This window comes from Tachysurus fulvidraco, chromosome 14 (assembly GCF_022655615.1).
Source record: "Tachysurus fulvidraco isolate hzauxx_2018 chromosome 14, HZAU_PFXX_2.0, whole genome shotgun sequence".
Taxonomy (NCBI): domain Eukaryota; kingdom Metazoa; phylum Chordata; class Actinopteri; order Siluriformes; family Bagridae; genus Tachysurus; species Tachysurus fulvidraco.
Window position 1 is genome coordinate 21,930,697 of NC_062531.1, and position 24,279 is coordinate 21,954,975.

General features: G+C 38.4%; 1 protein-coding gene across 2 annotated transcripts; it reads left to right on the top strand.

The window, feature by feature from the left end:
• The first annotated feature begins 383 nt into the window (after positions 1-383).
• On the top strand, positions 384-24,270 carry inpp5l (inositol polyphosphate-5-phosphatase L). Of its 2 annotated transcripts, none has more exons than XM_027166992.2 (16): positions 384-964; positions 5,323-5,364; positions 5,534-5,634; positions 7,303-7,390; positions 11,649-11,712; positions 14,070-14,173; positions 14,712-14,764; positions 15,821-15,940; positions 16,108-16,189; positions 16,284-16,379; positions 16,843-16,917; positions 17,466-17,539; positions 17,655-17,766; positions 18,380-18,448; positions 18,600-18,665; positions 20,353-24,270. In XM_027166992.2, exons 1-15 carry the CDS (start codon positions 902-904, stop codon positions 18,645-18,647), a joined length of 1,191 nt encoding a protein of 396 aa, XP_027022793.2. In that variant the 5' UTR covers positions 384-901; the 3' UTR covers positions 18,648-18,665; positions 20,353-24,270. The 2 variants fall into 2 exon arrangements, with proteins under 2 accessions (XP_027022793.2, XP_027022792.2); XM_027166991.2 differs by having other exon boundaries at positions 390-964; positions 16,840-16,917.
• The last annotated feature ends 9 nt before the right edge of the window (positions 24,271-24,279 follow it).

Sequence of the window (24,279 nt, forward strand, 5' to 3'; positions counted from 1 at the left end):
GCAACAATGTTAGTAAAACTATTTTAACTCTTATTACTACAGCAACAATTAATAATAATAATAATAATAATAATAATAATAATAATAATAATAATAATACTGATACTACTAATAATAACGATAATAATAATAATAACAATAATAATATTGTTACTAATAATAATAATAATAATAATAATAATAATAATAATAATAATAATAATAATAATAATAATAAATAATACTAATAATAATACCGGGTCGCGACCCGGTTCCGGATAAGCAGTAGAAAATTTATGTATGGATAATAATAATAATAATAATAATAATATTAATAATAATAATAAGAAGAAGAATCGAAGTAATATCAACACAGTCTTGCCCTGTATTATTTATAATGGACATTAAATCCTATAGAAGGTATATCCAGGCTATACAGTACTTACAGTAGACTGAACCCAAACTTTTGGTCGTGCATGTGTGCACTACGTCCACTCCGTTTCGGGGCGGAGTTTAAACACTAGACAGCACCGTAGTGGGCGTGTCTTACAGATTTTACGAGCAATAAACAGAGACAGAAAGACGCTTGATGTGATGCAGTGCTGTAAAAACTACTGCAGTGTGTTGTGCTGTGTTATGTTAATGCCGGTAAGAACCTGTAATCTAGTGAACATGATAGCAGGAGGAGGACCGTGTCAAGTGGACTTGAAGAAAGAAAGTGGGAAACGTTAAGAGACTTCAGTTAAACCTGTGTATCACCATGATATGTGTAGTGCATTGAGTGTCGATATGAACTATGTGCTGAAGATCAGATAGAGCAACATTCTGGACGTTTGCTTTCAGCTATTTCTTTTGAAGGTCCATCCATCCATCTGTCCGAAGAGTTTTCTATCCTGGACTCTAGTTTACCTGGAATTAGATAATGATGGAGACGCTCACGGACATTTTACTAGTCACAGCAAATGTTGGCTCGTTGTTTGACAATGTGAGTATACCAACTATTACCTTCAACTGACGTCTCGTTTTACGTTTGTTTATTTTATAAAGGATAAAGATAGAAGTTTCAAATTGTGTCAACTGCTTGGATGGGACATTTAATTGAGGTTACCAAGCGACAAATTGAAGCCTTTTATAATCAGCACTATTAATTAACGCTATCTTGGAACTCGGGGTAAAAATAATACCAGAGAAACCACCTCTTTTAGTTGTAATCCAGGTTTCGACATCTCCAAGGATATTGAATTCCTGCGCAGTGGGACTATTTTTTTTTTTTTTAAAGTCTATTTCCACCTTTTTTTTTTTTTTTAGCATTAGGCTTCTTAAATTTTTAAAAATGTCACACTAGCCAACTAAATAGTATGTCAAAATAGTACTCGAGATTATAGGCGCGCAGTGTTTTGACATACTGTTTAGTGGCGGTAGTATGCGCAATTTCGGCGCAACTCGTTTGGCTTCACCAGGCCTCGCGAAGCTTTTTCGAATCCACGGGCTCGAGTAGCGCGCTGTAGCCTGCTCGAAGCGCGCTGTCACCGCATTGGCTGAGAGAGTTCACCGCTTGTGTCGTGACAGGAAACCAGCAGCCAATCAACAGCCTGTTTGTGTTTAAATTAAACAGGAAATCGACCGCCAGCTCTGAAACGTTTTAAAAGTACTTCAACATCAAACATGTCACTTAGGTTAGCAGAAATAACTAAATAATTAATGCTAATTTTGAAAAACTTCCACAGCTGTTTTTCCCCCCCAGGCTATAACTAAACGTTTGTACATTTTTAAACCGTTTACTGATCACCATAAACCAGGCGTATACAGGTCCAGGTTCACCACCCTACATACTACCACACTAAATAGTGTGAATTAATAGATAATTACCCCTTAATTACGTGCTTAATTTCAGTAGTGTGAGTCTCTATGGGTTTGAACCGCGCATTCAAATAAATCCGGAAGTTGTCGACTTGTTGCCTCACGTTTAAAAGGCAGGGCGCGAAAATGTCCACAAGCAAACTGACAACTTTGCTGAGAGACGTGTAATTGGAAGTCATTGGTAGAATTGTAGCCAAGTGAAATACTAACCAAGAGATGCCAAACAACCTGGAAGGAAACCCTAGTACCGAGAGGAAACCCCTGGGAATTGTTTAACAGGAATCAGGTGTTTACATGTGGGCCTGAATTAAACCACCATTTCTGCTCAACCCCAAAATTTTTTATGTTTTGATCAGCTCCAGTTATACAGCCTCATTTTTTCTCTAGGTTATAAACCTAGAGGAAAAATAAACGACCTGGACAACCAACAACAGAAAAGCGAGATTTTCCCACCCTTGTTATTGTGCCGGTCAATTCCGAAAGCTTTGTATCTTGCGCACGAATCGAGGTGTTCAAGCTGCGTTAGTACATTTGAATTTTGTTTCAACATCCAGAATTACTGACTACTTTACTTTACTTTATACTTTATTGTCCCAAAAGGGGAAATTCTTATCCACAACACTCCACTTGTTTGACACACACAACATAAACATAAACAGTCATAATACACACAAGAAACATTCAAAATAACATTCAGCGATGTGTGTTGTTAAGGTACTTAATGTTCCGCTATTGCATTGAGAAACAAGTTTATTTGAAGCTCTTTTCTGGTGACGGTTTTAAGATCGAGATGTGAGATATAATCATCCAAGTTGTTGTCTAAAGGCTTTTGGTCAGGATGTCGCCTTCATTATATCTGCTTGTACGACAGTGGAAATCTGGCAATGTGTCCACCTTAAGTGGCCATATTTGGCACAGACTGAGTGTTTTGGTCCATTTTGACCATAAACAGATGAATATCTTTCCTCGGAACAATTTCAGCCTCTTCTCTTGACTCTTTTGTAGCAGGTCAGCAATGACGTGCTGGCTGTGAAAACAAATTTCCAAAAATGGTGGGGTTTCTTGAGTTCATGTTAACAGTTAACAGCTATGACAGGAGTAAGAATCCCGAGGTGTTGTCTGTCTCATTGCAGAACAGTTATGAAATATTTAGCTGTGACCTGATTGTAGCAAACCATATTCTGTTGAAATGATTATGGTTTACACATAGAGAACTGATAGAGTGGTGATAAAAAGCAGCTTTTTGTTCATGTAGATCAGTTATGCTTCTCGAGACATCTTTTTCTATCTTTTTTCCTACTGTTGCTTTTTAACGCTAATTTCTTTTCCCAAACATGTCCTGTTCAACCCAAATCCGAAGTCACATAGAAAAACTATTTCAAGTAACTCAACTTAAATATCAGCTTTTTTTGGACCAATGTCCAGCAAAGGCAAATGATGAAAAATAAATTTGGGGAAATCTCCTGAGAGTGGAAAAGAAAGATGAAGTTTCCACTGGCCTTCATTTTTTTTTTCCATACTCAAGGAGTGAATGAGTGAAGCCATTTTTACTAGAATTCCTTGATATGGGAGAATGCTTCTGTATGCAGACCTTTCATTAGTTTTTGTTCCAAATTTGAAGTTAATATCAAGTGCATACTGACATTTAATTTGAGTCAATGTATATAAACAGCCTTCTATTTCTATTCATTGCTCTTTGCCCACAATCTCAGATTTCCACCCGGAGAACCTTGTTTATTTCTGTTTATTACAGTCGGGTACTTCATCGAAGTAATGAATGAGCTTTCTGATAAACAACTTCAACATTCCAAACCAGTTTGCTGTCCTGGAGGTGATGATAGAATCGAAAGACTTTAAAGATGATAACATCAGACTATTATATGAATTAAAAGAGATTCCAGGATAAATTGTTTAACTTTTCTAGGGAATTGCAGTTTAAAGATTTTCCCTTAACAATGTTTGATAACGAAGCAAGGAAATTGCCTTTTGACTTTGCGTCTGTGGTAACTACTGCACCGGAAAAAAAAAGATGGTGAAATTCATTGAAAGTGGTTATGTTGGCATTGCAGAGTGGTATACAGTTTCTGCCCATGTAGTAGACCAATGCTGACTCACACACATGCAAATAGTTTATGCAAAGCCCTGTGAGCATGATCTGTTGAGTTAAGGTAGAACTTTATTATCATAAAAACATCGAACCATCGTTTATATCTTCCGGAGTCCATGATTGCTTGAACCATAATAATATCACCAGGGCCGTTGGAGAAAATAAAATAGCCCCACAACATGCATACAACCTCCATCATACTTAAGTGATGATTTGTGCCAATAATTCTGAAGCTGACTGAGCTACCACGGCCCTGTTCAACATTTTCCCCAAGTTAAACTAATGTAAAATCAAAGAATATATATCGTATAACGTTCTTTCAATAAAATAAATAAAATTTTAGAAAATGTTTATTTTTATAATATGTAGATAGTATGTCAGACTCACAAGCAGCTTTTGGGAATACTTATAACTAACGTCATGTTCAGAAACCGGTCTACACCACTTTTTTCCTCAAGACCGGTCTAGTGATGACTGATATGTAACCCAAGAACGTGACCCGAGAGCCTCGGTTCAAAATTGACGTATTAGAGAAGGCTCTGGTTGTTAATGCACATAACACACATTCTCTTCTCATGTACTTTGGATAGCTTTTTTTTCCCCTATGTCTCATGTATTACGACATGGCCTTCATTGCAGGTTTTTACAGGCTTCAAGAGTTTTGCTGCTCTTTGTTCAAGCTCTGTTTATTTAATCACAGATTTTTGAGGTTCCTCAGGATTTAGGATACATCCTTGGTCGCTTCATCAACAACGGCAACAATAATAATATTTCTAAGCTTCAATGAGTCACTTAATATTACATGACAGTTATTATAATAATTGTAATTTAATATTATTATGGCGCAGTAATGTATTTAATTCGATTATTCATTACATAATTATATACATTATTAATACTGCTTTGAAAATCACATGACTTTTTTTTTTAATTTATTTGCTTTTCTGGATTTAACGCTTTCTTAAAGTGACTGATCTTTTTTTAAGTGAGGCAGAATGCAGAGCAAGGGCAGTGCTGATAAATGATCACTGATAGTACGGCTGCATGAAGTTTCCATTTATAGAACAGAAAGAATCTTGAAGCAACAAATAGCCACACACACACACACACACACACACACACACACACACACACACACACACACACACACACACACACACACACGTACACACACACATTGACGAAGAGAAGCACAAAGAAGGCTGATAGTGGTTAAGTGGAACTGAAATACACAATATAGTCTTTAAAAAAACAACAACAAATAAACGCTCTACCTTCCTCTCAGTCACAGTGTATTTATTGAATATATTAGTGAATTATGTTCTATAAGCCGAATCACTCTGACACTGACACCAGTACCATCCTCTCGTCCACAGCTGGGTGAAATCCAGTACGACTGGCTGAGGGAGTTCTACACAGTGAGTTCGGCAGCTCTCACTTTTCTAGTATCATCGTTTTGTTTTTGCTGTTTCATTTATCACAGACACATCATGCTAAGTCTCACTCTGTAAAAAAGGAATATGGAGAATACTGAACACGTACAAAGCAATACAAATGATCTCTGTGTTCATTTATGTGTGTGAGCAGACCATGGACACTTACAAGCCCCGCTTTGTCGCTCTGCACTTTCAAGAGGTTGGAGGAAAGGACTACAAAGCCAACATGGCCCATGCTGAAAACTTCTTCTGGTGGGTTCAAATCAAACTTTTTTTTAACAAATTGAAGGCTTTATTTAAAGGATTGAAACATGACTGTGTGTATCACTGGTATAGGAAAGTAATCAAAGATGTTGGCCCCTTGGATTACATTTCTGTAGCATCATACCCTGATGTGTTTTATTCCTCTTACACCTCAGCAATTTGAGGACAATTACACAATTTTTCATTTTTTAAAGAATGTCATAATTATGAACCCTTTATAGGTATCTTTAATGTTGTAGAATGTCTTTAAGATTTCCTGTTATTACTTCCATTATCCTGTTCTAAACAGTCATTCCTTCTCCATCCTGTAGTTCTGTTGAAGGGAATAAACAAACAGCAGCCATTGTTGACACATACTGTATACATTACAGTACAGTGAAATACTTTTCTTTGCATATCCCAGCTTAGGAAGTTGGAATCAGAGCAAACAGGGTTAAGAGCCTTCCTCAAGAGCCCAACACTGGTGGCTTGGCAGCCACGGACCAACAACCCAGGGCCTTAACCACCATTGCCCACGCAAGCAATCAATCAAAGTTACTGTGAAGCGAAAATACATAAGCTGACTTTTACGTGTCGGAAAACTTACTGACGGTTACAAAGCTCCGACCCTGGAAGCTCCTTCCAAAAATGTTGAATAAATGTTGAGTTTCACATCAATGAGTATGTTTACTATGACCCGCTACCATAGAAATACTAAAATAAATAGGCCATATAATTCATTGCAGTGTTGTTAAAAAATAAAAATAAACATTTTCTTACCAATTAGATTTGAGAATTTCACAGCGGTTGATATAAACAGATTTTTTTTTCTGATTGTTGTAACAAAAAACGCTTTATTCTGCTGCAGCTTTTTCCAAACCGATAGAACTGTGATACAACTTGTAAGCCCACGATTCTCCTTTTAATCTAAAAGGTAAAAGCACATTTGTACCGACTTCGTTTGATCGCTGTACTCCTGTTGGACGCACGTTAAAGAGCTTTGGATCGAATGTGTGATGTGGATACGTTACATGACATTTCTTGGCTCAAAGCTCGAAAATGAACAAAAACACACTGCTTGTCATGTTCTTGTTCGCTTGATTATTTATTTATTTATTTTATTTATTTATTTATTTTACTTTCTGCAATTGCAAAATCCTAAAATCCTCAAGGGACTGCTATAATGGCTTATTAATTATGTTGATATGACATGTTCCCATTTAGGGTCATGACCTCATAACCAGAAATACTTCATAGTGGGTCTCATAATTTGTCTTTCTTTTTTCTACACTTCTATTTTTACTCAAGTCTCCATCAGTTCATATATTTCAACAAAATAGACTTCATGTGAAAACTAGAATGTCCTGGTTACACAGTTGCACATTTTGACCATGGATATTGACTATGGTGATTTATAATCACACTCTCCTGAGTCACTCACATGAGGATAAGGTTCCCTTTTGGGTCTGGTTCCTCTCAAGATTTCTTCTTAATATCATCTTTATGAATGTGTCTCATTATGGATAAAATGTATATGGATAAATATATACATATAATGTAAAAGCTGCTCTGTGAGAATGTCCATTGTAAAAAGTGCTATACAAATAACACTGAATTGAATTGATCTTATAAGTGGTATTTATTTTTACTACACTGCCATTTTTCCTTCCATTCCAGGACCATCGAATCCAGCCCGGAGATGTCAGACTTTGACCGAGCATGCGTCTACATAGACAGCGACTTCAAGACAGAAGACAATTTCACGGTGAGTGCTGTTCAGTCAGGGTTACGACCACTAGGTGGAGCACTGACCCAACAGTCCAGGGATGTGCTTGTGTGTGTGTGTGTGTGTGTGTGTGTGTGTGTGTGTGTGTGTGTGTGTGTAGTTGGAAATGTGTTACCCATTGCTGTTCTGTTGTTTTTGTCTTGATTAAGCTCTGTTTCAGTCATCACCAGGGTTTCCTCTTAACATGAGCTGGATCTGAAACACACAGCTGACTGAGTGAATGATTTATACACAGCTCTGTAGTGGATAAGTCCAGTTTGACAGGTTAAACATTTCCTCCAGAGTGTCCGTACTCTTTTATAGTCCGCTACAGGATCGGGGGATCTCATCCAAACACACACACACACACACACACATACATCTGAGTCAATTGGAAAGGTCTGTGCACCTTTCAGTGTCTTCAGGTTCCTACCTAACTACCGTGTATGATTGACAGTTCGTGCTCTATATTTACGCGAGGTTTCCACAAATAGATTTTCAGACAACAACATTGTCAACACTAATAGGGAAATTCAGATTCTCCGAGCATGTAAAATGTAAACACACCCTTCTCCCGTTTCTATGGTTAACTAGTGATGCACAGCAGGTATTTGCATACTGGAACATGATTGGCTCTTATACTTTATTTTAGTAATCATGCTACATTCGACTTATCTCTGAAGTGAGAAGTCCGTGTTGGGATAATAATAATAATAATAATAATAATAATAATAATAATAATAAAAACAAGCTGGATACTTTATGCACTCAACACCCACACCTTTGCTTATGTAGGAGAAGAAATTTACATGATGGCTAAATTAGCCTATGTTGTGTCATTTCGTTTTCAACACTAAATATTCACCGTATTCTGCTGAAACCAGCGGTGTCGCATCACATGAGTCTGATGTTCCATTTGAGGCGACATTATCCATCTAAAATTCATACAACCTGACACTAGAGTACACAGTGTGTGTGTAGTACAAGTTCCAGTGTAGGTATTAGGTAGATTACGTGGATGTGTCCCGGTCATAGGTCAAGAATTATAGGTCAGGAATGTTACCAAGAGAACTTATCTGAAAATTCACTCACTCATATATGGGTATATATAGGAGTGTTATAGTACTGGCATAGGAGTGTTATAGTAATAAATGGAGGTCAAGTGGCATTTGGAAATATCCGAATTAGCTTTATATACTGGATTTTAGAGAGAAAGGCAAACACACAATTTTCAGCATTAAAGCGCTAAATGGGACACATTGAGAGAAAACCTGACATTAGCGAGAGTGGCAGGATATTAACCCTAAACCCACCCAGGTGAGGAGCGATAGACCTTTTGTGTGTGTGTGTGTGTGTGTGTAAGAGAGAGAGACAGAGTGTGAGTTTGCATTTGTCCCAGCAGCTGATGGACCGGGTTAATGTGCGGGAGTGGCCAGGCAGCAGGCCGAGTCAATACGTTTACGTCCAGATTAAAACTATTGATCAGCATCTTCATCCTGGCCATGATAAATAAACTGGGGTGGGGGGAGGTTTGGGGACAGTGAGGTGTTGAACAGCTGAGACTGTGTTTGTTACCCCTTTACCACACGCCTATCCTAAACACAAACACACACTAACCACTACACACAATCTAACTATATAACATATTCTACATATAAACAAACACTCATTTTCACCAGTAACATATAGACCGGTGCGCACTCATGCACATGCGCACACACACACACACACACACACACACACACACACACACACACACACTTACTAACACCCCAAAAACGAGCTCTTGACTCAACACCTATCTTCATCAATCAGGTCAGTGCAGCATTTAATAAAAAAATATTGACTTACAAGTGATTTTTTATCAAAACACAATTTGTACTGGTGCAAGCCTCCACACACACACACTCACACACACACACACACACACACACACACACACACACACACACACTACTGCCCAGGAAAGCGATGATCTACAACCACTAGAAAACTGATAACAAATCAATAAAGGTGGCGTGAGAGAAATGAGAATGCAGAGACGTGTGGAACGGGGACACGGCCCTGCACGTGTGACCTTGTTTTTTAGAAATACAGCCAGATTTCTTTCTCAACTCTTAATTGGTGAGACAGACCCGTTTTCCACAAGGATTCGATATTATTATTATTGTTATTTTGTATGTTCCGTTACAGAAGAATGCTTTCAATCATTTTAAATGAAAACAACCACAAAAAAAGGACAGGTTTGGAGACTTATGAGACTTCCTTGTTTGCGACAGATAAGATTTTATTTGGATAACTAGGTGTGTGTGTGTAGCCTGACAGCTTTTATACAGAACACACACTAAACACTGTCGCTGACGTACTCTGCAACAAATTTCTCAATAGTCATGGGATTTAAGGATTAATAATACAACTCAGCTGAATTTCAAATCTAACTCGAAATGAAAATTAAAAACCAGCTTCTTTCTAAAGTGTACTAAAGAGTCCAAAATATGTGCAAGATTTAAGGTCAAGATTTGAGAGGCACCATATTTATTTTTTGCTATCATGTACATTGTAATAAGTCACTTCCTCACTAACATTTCCCTTTTAAGAAGCTAAGGACTTAAAAATCCTCATGTGACACGAGAGAAGCATGCTGTCCTGAACACTTTTCCCCAGTTGGGAAACTTACACACACACACACACACACACACACACACACACACACACACACACACACACACACACACACACAGTGAGTTTATTGCTGACCTGTTTCCAGTCACTGTACGATGAAGTCGTCAGTAGGCGTTCCTACTACTGGTTGCCATGGTACCAACGATTATCAGTGGGTGTTGCAACTAGCACCATTCTGGAGGGAGATTTGGTGTTTGTGTATAAAATTTAGTAATGAATATATCCATCATATCATACAAGATAAAGGAGAAGCAGCATGAGCTCTTCAGTCTTCATTAAGTGAGACTTTTCTCAACTTTGTTGCATTGACAGTGGTCACTATGGTTCTTGTCGCTGGAAGTCACTAGATTTCTTGTGAGTCCCTCGAGAGTCACTGTACGTGCGGATGTAGTATTCTGACTGTTACAAAACACTGACACTAGAGACTCCTTCCGTAAATGATAAATAAGTGTGTCCTATCAGCATGCTTCACCTCATCAACTGTTGTGTACTAGGCTTATTTTCATTCGGACCATAAGACTACATCTCACTACTGATTGGAGCTTGATCAGTGACAGGTCACCTTCAGACTCACTAACACGATGTGGTCCAGTTACACCTGAACACTTATATATAAACTGTGGTTTGAACGGTTTTACTTAAAGCTTAAAGACACCTGCTGTCATTGTTCTGATGACCAAATATTCAAGACATTAATGTCCCAGTATGAGAATTTGGGTCTGTATGGAAAACCAAAGTGAAACAAATCCAGAAGCATGTAATCATGCAAAAAATAAAATATATCGAGAGGGTGAAACTCAAAACTGGAAAAATCTAAGCCTACAAGTTAAAAAAGCATTTATTTTTGTGATTCTCTGGGTTTCCTGTCTTGGGATGTAAACTCTCCCAGTGCAGTCCTGCCTCAGGGCCAGTCATCTGGAAAGCACCGTCGTATTAAACAAGCATCACTTTACTCACAAGATTTATTCCCTCCTCCTGGGGATGTCTTGTCACCCTCACTGGAGCAATATGTGTGTGTGGGTGTTTAAGGGCTTGTCAGGTGTTGGTGCTGCTGCGCCAAGTGGCCCAGAACGGCAGGTAATTTTTCTTTGGGCCTCCTGTTGGCCTGCGCAGAGGCTCGCGTGTTTAATCACCGTGTGATTGTTTTAATTTTCTGTCTGTATTGATCTCGACGGGACGCGATTGATGATCGAGCACAGGAGCGGCCAGCTAGTACATTAAACCCGCTCACGGATACAGCACTGCTGAGTTGTGTGTACGAGTGGGTGCGAGGGTGCGCATATTTATCGGTATCCACACATAATGTGTCTGAATGTTTTTTTTTTTGTTTGTTTTTTTTTTTCTCAGGCTAGCGTATGATGTTTTTCTGTTGTAAGCCATGGAAAAGAAAAAACATACTCCGAATACCTATGTCTTTAATGTCAGTAGTCCATCATATAAAACGATGTGAAACCAGATGACTGAAGATCACTAAAACCTTCAGCGGACTTACAAAAAGCTTATATTGTCTTGTATTGTCTATGTATCCCCATTAAACAACAGGCTCGTCTTCCTCTCTCTCTGTATGTGTCCACAGGCCCTCGGGAGTATCTACTTCATCCACAAATCTCTGGAAAACATCCAGCAATACGATTTCAGTGGTGAGAATTTTTTACATTGCTGTGTTTCTATTATCTCTTGATCATCCCTGCTAATTTGAGATTATGGGTCTGAAATTTCCATTCCAAAGGCCTTCCTTCCATCCTCCCTCCCTCCCTCCCTCCCTCCCTGAAATGTATTCATTTGTGCCTGTTGCACGAACAGTCAGATGATTCCTTACTGACTTCCACCAAGTAGATGTCATGTGCCGTGTAGCTACATTAATTGTACACTAGCTCACGATATCTTATTATATTGTTAGCTACCACATTTTAGCTGAGTTAATTAGGTGTAAGTTGTCCATTGTGCTCGTCCAGTGACGTCTAACATCGTATGATCGACCCGCTATGTCAAACGATCTGTGTCAACAGAAAAATGAATGCTCATTTAACTCTCTACACTTTTACATAAAATACACACACATATGTCAGTATATTGTAATTTTCCTGGCCGTACTTTTCTTAACAATTTAGGAAATCCAGTCTAGATGGAAAATCTGTATTTGTGTGTATATGTCCTTAATATCTTAATATCTTCAGAAAAAGAAATTGCTCTAATGTTTCTTTTGCCAGCATTAATAGTCCACAAACAATTGAGACTATTTGTTTGTCAGTTTCTCAAAAATAAATAAATAAATAAATAAATAAATTAATTAATTAATAAATTAATTAATATTATTTTCATGGCACAAACGCAGAACAGGTGAATAAAAAAAAAAGATTACCTTGTACCGCTATCATGCCATAAAGTGCAGATAAAGATTAAGCAATTTAAACAAGCTTCTTCCATTCATGCTATTCATTAGTGCAAACATTCACCAGAAGCTGGACCTCTCCAGACAAAGCCTTTCTGTAACCTGTAGGCCTTTATCTTTCAGCTAATACGGCCCAACACAAAAGCCTTTTAGATTGTAGGGTTCGGCAATCGTCCCGGTTTATCGTTTCATATGTTATTTTTATTAGAGCTGTATTGTGCCGATTATGCGATTACGAGAACTTGTGTTTGCCCTTTCACTTTGTCTAAAGCAAGTCATCTGAGATGTAATAGAAGAATAAAACATGACAAGGCATGCTGTTTAAAAGTAAGCAAAATAATCGCTGATACTCCTTCTGAATCTATTGAGACCTCAAATGTGGGAGAAGAACTCTTAAATGGTGAAAATAAATCTGTAAAAGGGCTTCACACTTCACTTGACCTTGAGTTATCGTTCTAAACCCTGTTTTTAACCTCGGGTAGAGGAACCATTCACACTCGTGTGTATATATGGAAACCCAAAATGGTTCTTTATGTAGAACTAGTTTGAAGAATCCACTGAAAACAACCTAATGACTTTCTTTGAATCCAAGTGAGATAGAAATGTGAAACGTTGTGTATTTTTCTTAAATTCTTAAAGATCAGCAAGTGTTGACCCTTTGTTTACTGATGCAGCCTTGGTAAAGTGCGAGCAGTGTGAAACGTCATATCCCAGGATTCCATTTACTGGAGTTTCCAATAACCCACAGTTTAACTAATTTTAAGTGTGATAACTTGAATGTGGGGGGGGGGGGGTTAGTCTTAGTGGTTAGCACGGTCGCCTCACACCTCCAGGGTTGGGGGTTCGATTCCCACCTCCGTCTTGCGTGTGTGGAGTTTGCATGTTCTCCCCGTGCCTCCGTCCAGGGTGTATCCTGCCTTGATGCCCAATGATGCCTGAGATAGGCACAGGCTCCCCCTGACCCGAGACGTTTGGATAAGCGGTAGAAAAGGAATGAATGAATGAATGAACTTGAATGTGGAATAAAAACTCTCACGTCGTTCTTTTAAACAGTGAAAAATTATTTTGTTAGCGCCCAGCTATCTTTCTTTAGATTTTTTAAAACTTTATATTTAGGTATAAAGTCTAAGTCAAACATTATCTTGAACTCTAAGTTTAGCCTGTGTGTAATTTATTCGCACACTACCTGATGATTTTTCCGAGTAAAAAAGTGCGACGGTGGTAAATGCCAGTAACAGCTTATTTCCATTAACCCGTGATTCATTTCTAATTGCTCAGTCTGGACCTGCACAACAAAACGCTCTTAAATTCCCCATTCTCATTTACCTCTGCCACTCTCCAGTCTCGTTTTTCCTGGGCGCACATTCCCGTCACGCCGTCCCGTGAAAAAGCCTTAAAGAAGAAGCCTAATAGAAGAGCCATAAAGCTCCGTGTGCTGGCGCATTCGCTTCCCCGTCTAAGTCCTGCCGTATGAATCTCGGCGCATGCCGTAGGGGAGTGAGTTTAACATTAGCGCATTGATTTTGTGTTTGCATCGCATGTCTTGCTCTTTCTCTCTCACTCGTTTAATCCTGCTACCTTTTTTTTTCATTTTGGCTCTCCTAGCAAAGGAGTTCAGATCGGTGTCAGGACGCAACAAGTACGCCGGCTCACTGTACGGAGTCACAACAGTGTGGAAGGAGAAATTCCAGAGGAACTTTTGGCCAGATGTGAGTCGGTGGACATTTAAAGAAGATAAATGATAAAAGATAGATGAACATAATTGCACTAATTGGATAGTATGCAAACAAGGAGCAGGCAAAGATCCAAATATGTATTATTCCAATTTTATACCGCCTATTTCAGAATATTGTGTTTACATGAAATGTGTGTGGTCAAGTCAGTGAATTAATGTGTCATGTATATAATTAAAGGTAGGGTCTCCGTCGTTTGAGAAATGATTTAGAATACTGAGTCGGGACGACAAACTAAACAAAAATCAAAACAAACGTGTAGCCAATGAGCAGAAAGGGGTGTATCTTGTCAATAGGGGCAGAGAGAGTGTTCAATACTCATGTGTGACATTCGCAGAAAGCGATTTTAACATTGACATGGAAATTATCTAAAGGTTTTTCCAGGCCACCTCACATATTTAGTCAGAGAGTCTGATGATATTGGGCAAGAAAATGTGGTTAGTATCACACATAAATGCGACCCGACTCTGTTGCCTGTATATTTCTGTATATCTTTTCCCTTTTTTTTTTCCAGAGAAAGTGGTCAAGAAAAGGATACATGAGGACACGGTGGATGATTCACAACCAGTATGTCAACATTAACACACACTCACACACACCCACACACACATTCACAAAAAATGTATGTGTGTATAAAGAATGTGTGCATGCCTGAGTGTCCCCTCACGTTACATCCGTTCTGAAAACAAAAGGTGTGTGTGTGTGTGTGTGTGTGTGTGTGTGTGTGTGTGTGTGTGCGCGCGTGCGTGCATGTACGCGTGAGTCTTGTGTTGCTTGTCAGTGAGTATGATTGGTGTTAATATCAGATGGGCATTAATAGAGCCGTTTTGGCAGCAGGTGTGTAGAATGTGTGTATGAGGGTGAAATGATAAATGAGTCGAGTTACCCTAGCTGCAGCGACAACACACACACACACACACATTCTTCCCCCTAACAGCTAATGAGTTATATAGCAGCCAGCAAGATTGACAGGACTGATAGGGAATAAGCACACACACACACACACACACACACACACACACACACACACACACACACACACACACACACAGTGCTAGACACTCCCTTTTGATAGCTAATGAGATCCAACTGCCATATTCAACAACACACAGACATAAGCTTAAACACACCTGTGCAGTCGAGTCCTGACGTACTAAGTAGCGCGACTAGTGCAAAAATCATGAGGGCAATAAATTGTCGCGAGGGCAAAAAAATTGGAGCTTGTGATACAGATGTGAGAAAAAAAAAATCAAAGTAATCAACAGATTGAACAGATAGTAACTAACAAACCAATAATATACTGTATATCTTTTACCTGGGAAGATGTTCAGTGACCTGCATAAGTATTCACAACTTAAACCCCACTCAAATATTTTGGAATTGTATCAAGAATTTTTAAACTTTCTGGGGATGAATACTGTGTATTTTTGCTTTCACCTACAAACTCATAGCACGCTTACAATATAAACAAACTAGTAGCTTAATTTCAACGAAATCAATGCTGATCAGGCAGTTACTAGGGCACTCACACCTATAGAGTATCAATGTTGTGTTTACTGCACCGTCTACACACAACCTACATTTTGTTGGTGTGTGTGTGTGTGTGTGTGTGTGTGTGTGCAGGGGTTTGGACTTGGTGAACGTGCACCTTTTTCATGACGCTTCGAACCTCGTAGCCTGCAAATCCAGTCCCTCCGTTTACTCCACATACCGACAGAAAGCTCTCCGCTACGTCATCAGCAGGTCAGCTTTCATCACTGTGATTCGAACATTACAACATCTGCAACATCTGTAATACAGAAACTCTAATCAGATATTCAGGATTTAAGATGTGTAGTCTTAGTACATTGTTTATTTTTACCGAGCACTGAGAACTTAACCCACGGCTGATGAATGTATCCGATAAGCAGGATATCTGACGACTTCAGCACAATGCCGTTCTTCCTGTTTGGAGATTTTAACTTCCGCCTCGATACACTAAGTCTGGTACAGGTATGGCACAAGACTGATACATTCAGTAGATATATTAGCATTGCTGTATACATTTATAATTTATTTTTTCTCTCGTTTGAATCTGTGTATTCAGGACCTCTCCACATCTGCAGAAGTACAGATGGTGATGAAGGACAGCACTAACGAAGTGGAGAAAATCATCTACGAGGAGAAAGGCAATGACTGCAAGGTGTGTTTACGTGATTCATGGAATCATTCCGGTGCTAATAGATGCACAGCACATTAGATGGCACTGGTACCATAGAGAATATGGCATCCCTGCTGCTCTGTACACTAACCTGCGCTGTACTGAGATGATTTATTGACTCTTGTTGTGTTCACCTAAACACTGTCTAGTTAGATTTATGACTCGGGAGACAATATTGACTTTTTTCGCCAGCGGAGAAAATGCGTGTCTGCATTAAGATCGCTCTGGGTGAGCTGCGATTAATTTTAATGCCAAACCAGTCGGACTTCAGTGTCTCGTTCTTTAAGTGTCTTGCCTTAACCACTTTGTATTTGTTTTTTTTTCTAACTGTCTTTTCTCGCACTTGTTTAACACATTTTTTCCCCCTCTCTCTCTCTCTCTCTCTCTCTCTCTCTCTCTCTCTCTCTCTCTCTCTCTCTCTCTCACTTCTTCCTCCCAACAGCAGGTTCTATTTCAAATAGAGACTAAGCGGTTTTTGTACCTGCACCACAAACTCTTCAGAGAGGACACTGGACGAGAGGTGAGCTTAAACCCCTTTGGCTTAAGATGCATTTGCTTTAAAGAGCAAAAAACAACAACAACATTTACGTCATTATTTCAACTCGTGATCTGACCTCCTACTGCACCTTTGCTAAGCGTGTGTAGAAATCACAAATCTTCCAAAAAAAAATTCATGGAGCTAAAATGAATGAATAAACCAATAAGTAGGTTTATTAAATGTTTTGTTTTTGACACCCAGGGTTTATTTTCCTTCCTTTTTTTTTAATATTGGATCAAACATCAAGAACATGTGGCATTCCTGCATGTCCTGTTCACTTCTGGTTGAATCCGAATCAGATCGTTTTCTCGCTGCAATTCAGTTCGGTCACGCTTTAGTTCATTTAGATGATTGGCTCGCTGTACAGTACATTCGCGTGCCTAAAGAACCATGCCAAGATGGAAAACGCGCTAGGCTTTCGATCAAAAAGACTATATGAAAACTCTTTCATCTAGCTTCCTAAGAATGAACTCTCATTTTCCTGAACGTTATAAAAACGTAACAAATCCCCTTCTTATAACCCCCTTCAGCTCCTGGAGTATGACAGGGAGACGGCAGCCTTCCAAGACATCATCACAGAAGAGGAGATTCTGTTTCGTCCCAGGTGACTAACTCGCCTTTTCTTTTAAGGGAAATTGCGGAGAATTGTACGAGTGTTGTGTTTTCACTGAGTGCACACTCTATGTTTATATAAATATTGTTGTATTGTACTTTTGCAGTTACCCCTACAGTGAAGAATACACTAAACCTACGCAGTACATGAACACGCGGTGTCCATCCTGGTGCGATCGCATCCTCATGTCCCACAGCACACAGGATGTCATCTACAGGGTGAGCACCACCAAACGTCTCACCTTCTCCCCTTCTTGTTTACAACTGAAACAAAAGCCCATGCATGTGCTTAATGGCAGCCCAACTCAAATGACATGCACACAAGAACTGTAATTATATATATATGTATGTGTGTGTGTATATGTGTGTGTGTATGTGTGTGTGTATATGTGTGTGTGTGTATATATATATATATATATATGAGAGAGAGAGAGAGAATGAATATGATTGCAAAACATAACAGCTATAGCAGCTGTCGTCTTTTTTTCTTTTTTTTCCTTCTTTTTTTTTTAAAATAATAATAGGCACAAGCAGGGCAATGAGAGCAAGATCGCTAACTTTTTAACAAGTTTGCAAAATTTAAACTTCAGTTTAAGGAAGTCTGACCACAGAGCATCTGACAGTTACACACTTTTCTGGCCACAAGCTTTAGAACAGGAGAGGCTGCAATCTGGCTGTTTGCACATTCATGCACGGACAATTTTGCGCATGGATTTTCAGCAGGAAAATGAGCCCTTCGACACTGCAAGACAATTAGAGTTTCGAAGCAGAATTTAGTTGCCGAACTAAAAACATTACCAATTTAATCTCTTCAATCCCTTGTCATTCACAGAGCAACGACGGAGACAGTAACGTTGTGTACAACATCCTGGGCCAGAATGTCTGCATGGGAGACCACAAGGTAACGCTCTGTAAAAATCCATCAGCAGGATTAATCTGCATCAACCCCACTGATATTTGCCATCAACAGGGAAATGAATATTTAAAACAAACACTTCATTAACACAATTTGAGAGTTATGTGTTGCTGAGAATTTTTTTTTTTTTTTGCAGCCTGTCTTCTTGTTCTTTGCACTGAAATCCAACGTCCAGACACATTGAACATGGACCCATTAAAGAGTAAGTGATTAATAAGCACACGTTGTCCGTTTACAAGACAGAGTTCTGTGTGTTTATCACTGAAGACGTTTATATGTGGAAATTTTGATATTCCTGTCATTTCTGGTACGTTTCCTTTTCCTGTTATTAAACCAACGTACTATTCTGGAAATCTTTCATTTTAATCGTAGAAAGTAAAACACTCCATTTTAACCAGATAAATCAAACAGCAGCATGTTATTTTGAACCATCTTAACAGCACTAATCTCTCCGAACCATCTGCTGTTACTTTGAGTTTGTGAAACGTCAAAATTCATTAACGCATTAATTCAGAACTACTATGAACGCACTTTTGGCTGTTTTGTTACTAGGTGTAACAATACACAATATTCTTTATACTGTACATATAGTTTGGGCATGCTTTATTAAAAAGTTGAAATTTTCACTTTCAGTCGATTAAAATTATATTATTAAGTATTAAAAAAATTCGAAATAATTTTCCTGTTTTCTTCATTATAGCATTTACCAATTCTGCCTAAACACAGTATTTTTCAACTGCATTGTTTTTATCATTATTATCACTATATTTTTTAAAGTGGTTCCTTCATCTTCTTTATCTTCTTCTTCATCATCATCGTCATCGTATTTATACCCACTTTTTTTTAATGCAGACAGATGTTTAATGGAGTACAATACGTGTTCTCTAGTTCAGCATGCTGCTTCTCATGGAGCTATTTTCCAGTCCAGTGCTCTCATTCACATTCATTTGCAGCGAGCGTCAACCCCCGGAGATTCCTTCTGTGTGAAACAGTAAAATCAGGGTCGTCTCTTTACCTCCTCCGATCCATGGCTTTTGAATTCTCTATATTTCGCCGTTCGCTAAGTTACTAGCACGGAGCCGGGTGCTATAAAAGCGGCAACGTTTATTAATTACAGCTAGTTGGGTTAGAACAGAGAATATATCCTGGCCTGTTGTCGTGTATTGGCATTTTTACGGCCATGATTCTGTTTTGCCGCCAGGTTTATGTGTGTTCTATAGACCGCGGCTGTCAGAGGGTTAAACGATCTGCGCGATGTGGCGTGTATGTCATCGTTGTCAGCTGTAGTCTTGCATGCCAAAGGAAGCCTTCATTTTAAAAATGTTAATAGTTTGTTATTTGTCAACTGATTCACTTTGGGCTTCTATGGCAGCCACAAGAATCTAAGCCTAAAAATAATTAGATTTTTAAAAATGTGTTGTTTAGGAAAAAAAAAAGGTGTAAGGAGACATATTTATTAAAGATTTAAGAAAGGAGTCTCCAGTGTCAGTATCTTGTAACTGTCAGTAAGGTTTCCACCATGGAATTGGTGCTTGACTAAATTACCCATCAGCCCCTGCAGAGTTCTTTGTCACATGTCACTCTAATCACCCACTCCTAGGTGTTTGCATCCCCTCCGTATCCCGTATCCATGACAACAGGAGAGTCTCCGGCGTAGACGTCTTTGCTCTTTGTTTTTCCTCAGTAATTGAAAACGTTTGTGGTATAAAAGGAGCCATTTTAACTTCGAACAAATGATCAGCTTCAGTTTGGTAACAGTAACTTAGAATTGTGTTGGAGATGCAGCTTATAGATTCTTATAACACTTCCTGTGAGGTTTTACTGTTAGAGGTAAAAAAAAAAAAAAAAGATGGGTGTCATCTGATTTCTTCCTTTTCTTTGTCCTCCAGGTTTGCTGGTGTGTGTCTGAGAAGAAGAAGAAGAAGAAGAAGAAGAAGAAGAAGAAGAAGAAGAAGAAGTTTAGGGATGGCTGTTTTGCTACAGTTTCTCACAACCTGCATAGACCTCAAACTGCACACAAAAGGAGGCATATTTCTTAAAGAGATGTAAATCCAACAAACCCTAGTGGAAATTCTACAATCTTTTCAGTTCTCAAGAGATCTGTTGATTTCCTTTCAGTTTTCAATATTCTCACCCGTCTTCTGACTGAAACCTACAGTCTGGGAATGCATGCTAATCCACTAATTGTTTTTATTTATTTGTTTGCTCTTTTTTTTTTTAAACTTTATATTACTATCGTGCACGATACAAGCTAACTCCAGTCATACATAATGCACTGCTGAATTGCACAAGCTGCTCAGTCAACATTCATCCACTCATATTCTGAGTTAAATATAGGTTTATTATGATATTTAACCTTTATGTAGTACGTGTTTAGGTGTTGCTGACGCTTTCGTTGTGGCCCCTCGAGCTTCTCCGTATCGTAGCGGTGCTGTAAGTCAGAAATCCTCGGATCAATAGAATATGGACTGATTTCAAAACAATCAGCACTGTGTGAAATATGGACATCCATCCAGAAGCAGCGAAGCCCGAAAAGCTCAGACTTTTAATTACGTCTATGGTTTTAAATACAACCACTAACATAAGGTACATTCCTTACCTTTTGAGGTGTAATGTTTATTTTTGGTTGTGGGATTTTTAATTGGTGTAGACTGTCAGAAAAACAAAACACGCAACTTTATTCCTGCGAGGAAACATTAGCCGTCTCAAGGGCTTTTCACGCTTGTAATTTAGAAGCTTGGTTAGCACCGCTTTTTACCTGGGGTTATGAAACACTGTCCCGAACCAGGGATAACACTGCTTTTACGGTCGAAGCGTACAATTTGATGTTAAATCTTTACGGCTATGTGCATAGCATGGACGTTAAAAACATGGCTAGGTCGGTAGCATCAGGTGGCAAAACACTGAGGGTGTAATTCCTGACACTGAGAATTTAGCCGAAGTTTAATATTAACGGACGACTGGTCGACTACACGACAAAGTTAAAAAGGCCAGAGAAAGATACGTCTCTGAAAGATATTAATGCCTGGTCGTTTTTTTTTTTTACCTCACTGAGCTGAAAGCGCGAGACAAGCCGTTATTTGTAAAGGTCACGTGCTGTATTTATCCAATCATGCTCTTTAACAGAGCGGATATGCAAATGAGAAGATTTATTCAGTGTGTAGGAAATATATAACCCTGGGTAAAGTATGACTAATGTGAAACGTGAAACAAAATAACCCAGAAATCCATTCCAACTATACCAAGTGTGAAAATCTCTTTAGTTATCCTTTTTTTTTTTTTTTTCCGCCAGCAAGCCAAGTTCATTACCAAATCTGGAATTGATTTCTTGTCATGCTGCTATAATGCTCCCAGCATGCTTTTCTTTCTAAACTTAACTTTCTTCTCTGAATAATCTGGTTGTAAGGCATGCTACGTATCCAGTGGTGTCCTAGATTCCCTAAACGAAACACAACCATGCAACATATTTTTAGTCGTATCAGATTGATCTGTGAATAGTTTTGCATTTACTCTTTAATATTTGACTTTGTGACTTTGTGTTTGATTCATTTTGTTATCTTGGGTTTATCCTGTTAATAGCACAGTGGGTGTGGTTTTTTTTTTGTTTTGTTTTTTATGTTTTATGAATTTTAATTAAGGCTCTGTTTTAAAGTATCTTTAGTGGCCTAATCACACAAGTCCCATTACAGATCATTAAGCCCCACAGTGTAAAGACGACAAATGCGGTCGCACGTCTTACAGCGGACGTTTTTAGATTTCGATCACTAATTATCAATATTCATTAACTGCCATTAAAAAAAATTATACAGATATGACATTAGGCCATTATTTCAATCCAACTAGAATTCGATCAATCCGTGTAATCTAAATACCCCCCCCCCCACACACACACACACACTTGAATTTTTTATTTTTTTTTCAGTCTTGAATCAGCTCGATAATTTACGTGTGAGGGTTAAATTGCACGGCCCATTTGTCAATAATGGACTTGTTGGAGTTGATCCATGATGGTGCTTGACATAATGCATTGCTCTCGAGAGCTTTGCTCCAAGCTGAAGTTCAATATGAGGCTGTGATGTTGCTCAATGAGAAGCACTGATGTTCTTTTGGCATTTGTGATTTTATAATGAGACAGAAACACTACACTTTTTTTTTTTTTTTTTTTAAGAGTGTAATTTATGTCTTTTGTACGTTGTAAGGGACACTGATCATAGCTGGGGGTCTCTTTGGGCTCATGTAGCCGCTGATGTTTGCACTTATCGGGGATGTGTTTTATTTTACAGAGTTGATTTAGGACCACTAAAAATATAATTGCATTTTATTGCATTTTTTAGAATGTTTGTTGAACATATGTCATTATTTGATCGATCTATCTATCTATCTATCTATCTATCTATCTATCTATCTATCTATCTATCTATCTATCTATCTATCTATCTATCTATCTATCCATCTTCTGAGCACTTTATTAGAAACACTATATGAATACTGGTTAGAGCCTCCCGTTGCTCTCAATACAGCTTCACTTTTTGTGTAGTCTTCTAAGATGCTGTTCTGCTCGACACAATAGTACAGAATGATTATCTGAGTTATTGTAAAATTTTTGCAAGCTTGAACCAGTCCATTCTCTGTTGATCTTTCTCAACAATGGTTTTTCCATCCTCAGACCATGAGGCTAGAGAAATCTCAGCAGATCAGCAGTTCGCCGTTGAACAGTTCAACAGAAATAGTCAAAATAACCAACAATCATTACACAGTCAAAATCACTGAGATCACATTTTTAACTCATTCTGATTATTGAAGCTACTGACCCATTTCTGCAGGATTTTAAACATTACACTGCTGAATCATGATTCCCTGATTAGATACCTGCATAAAGAAGTATACAGGTGTATCTAATAAAGTGCTCGGTGAACATATGGTGATACCATACGTGTCATATTATGCCGTACTGTTTCTGATAAATCCCTTCTAAAGCTATTAAGCGTTCTCAATGATGAAACATACCAAGTGAAATCATGTCAAACTAATTTATACCTGCACTGTCGAGTTGTAGCTGTTATATCTTTAAAATCTCATAGTGTTCCTAAACTGCCACTATTCACATCATAAGACAGTATAACTGTAAACTCTGCACAAGATGCTTAAAGCTATACAGACACTTATGTGGCTTTGCTCCAAAACAAACGAGCACTTAACCTCCTCGAGGTGAATTGGGGCTAAGTGATTTTTTTTTTCCTCCCTCTCATTTTATGTTGTTTTATTTGTTCAGACAGACAGATGAAGGCAGCTTGTCTGGCTCATTGGCATGTAAAAGAGGAAAGCCGGTTAAATCCTGACTTGTCGTATTCATTAACACATTCAAGGAGATTAATTGCTCTGTGATTTCAGCAGGTTTCAGGTTTCTGCTGATTGCCAAGAGGAACTCTGTCGATAGAGGGACGGCTCTGAGAAAAGTCTCACCTTAACAATTATATTCATTCCCTAAAATGAGCAGTTAAATTTACTTAATGCATTATCATATATGTTGCTCCAAACTCCAAGGTTCTGTTTATGACTCGCTCAGCTCTTGTGCCAAATGTGTCATATAAATGTTTTATTTTTTTTTTCCTTTTAGAATTTTCTGTTCATCCTATTTATCTGAAAAATCAGGAAGCGGTTATTAGACTGCGTTTGTACCTCTTGAGCACCAGAATGTCACATTGCTGTTGGCATTAAAAACTAGAATGAATGTTTTAATTTCCAAAAGGTATGTAAACCTAAAATATGTTTTAATTCTCCATAAAGTCTATCTATAAATCATGAAATGTGTCCAT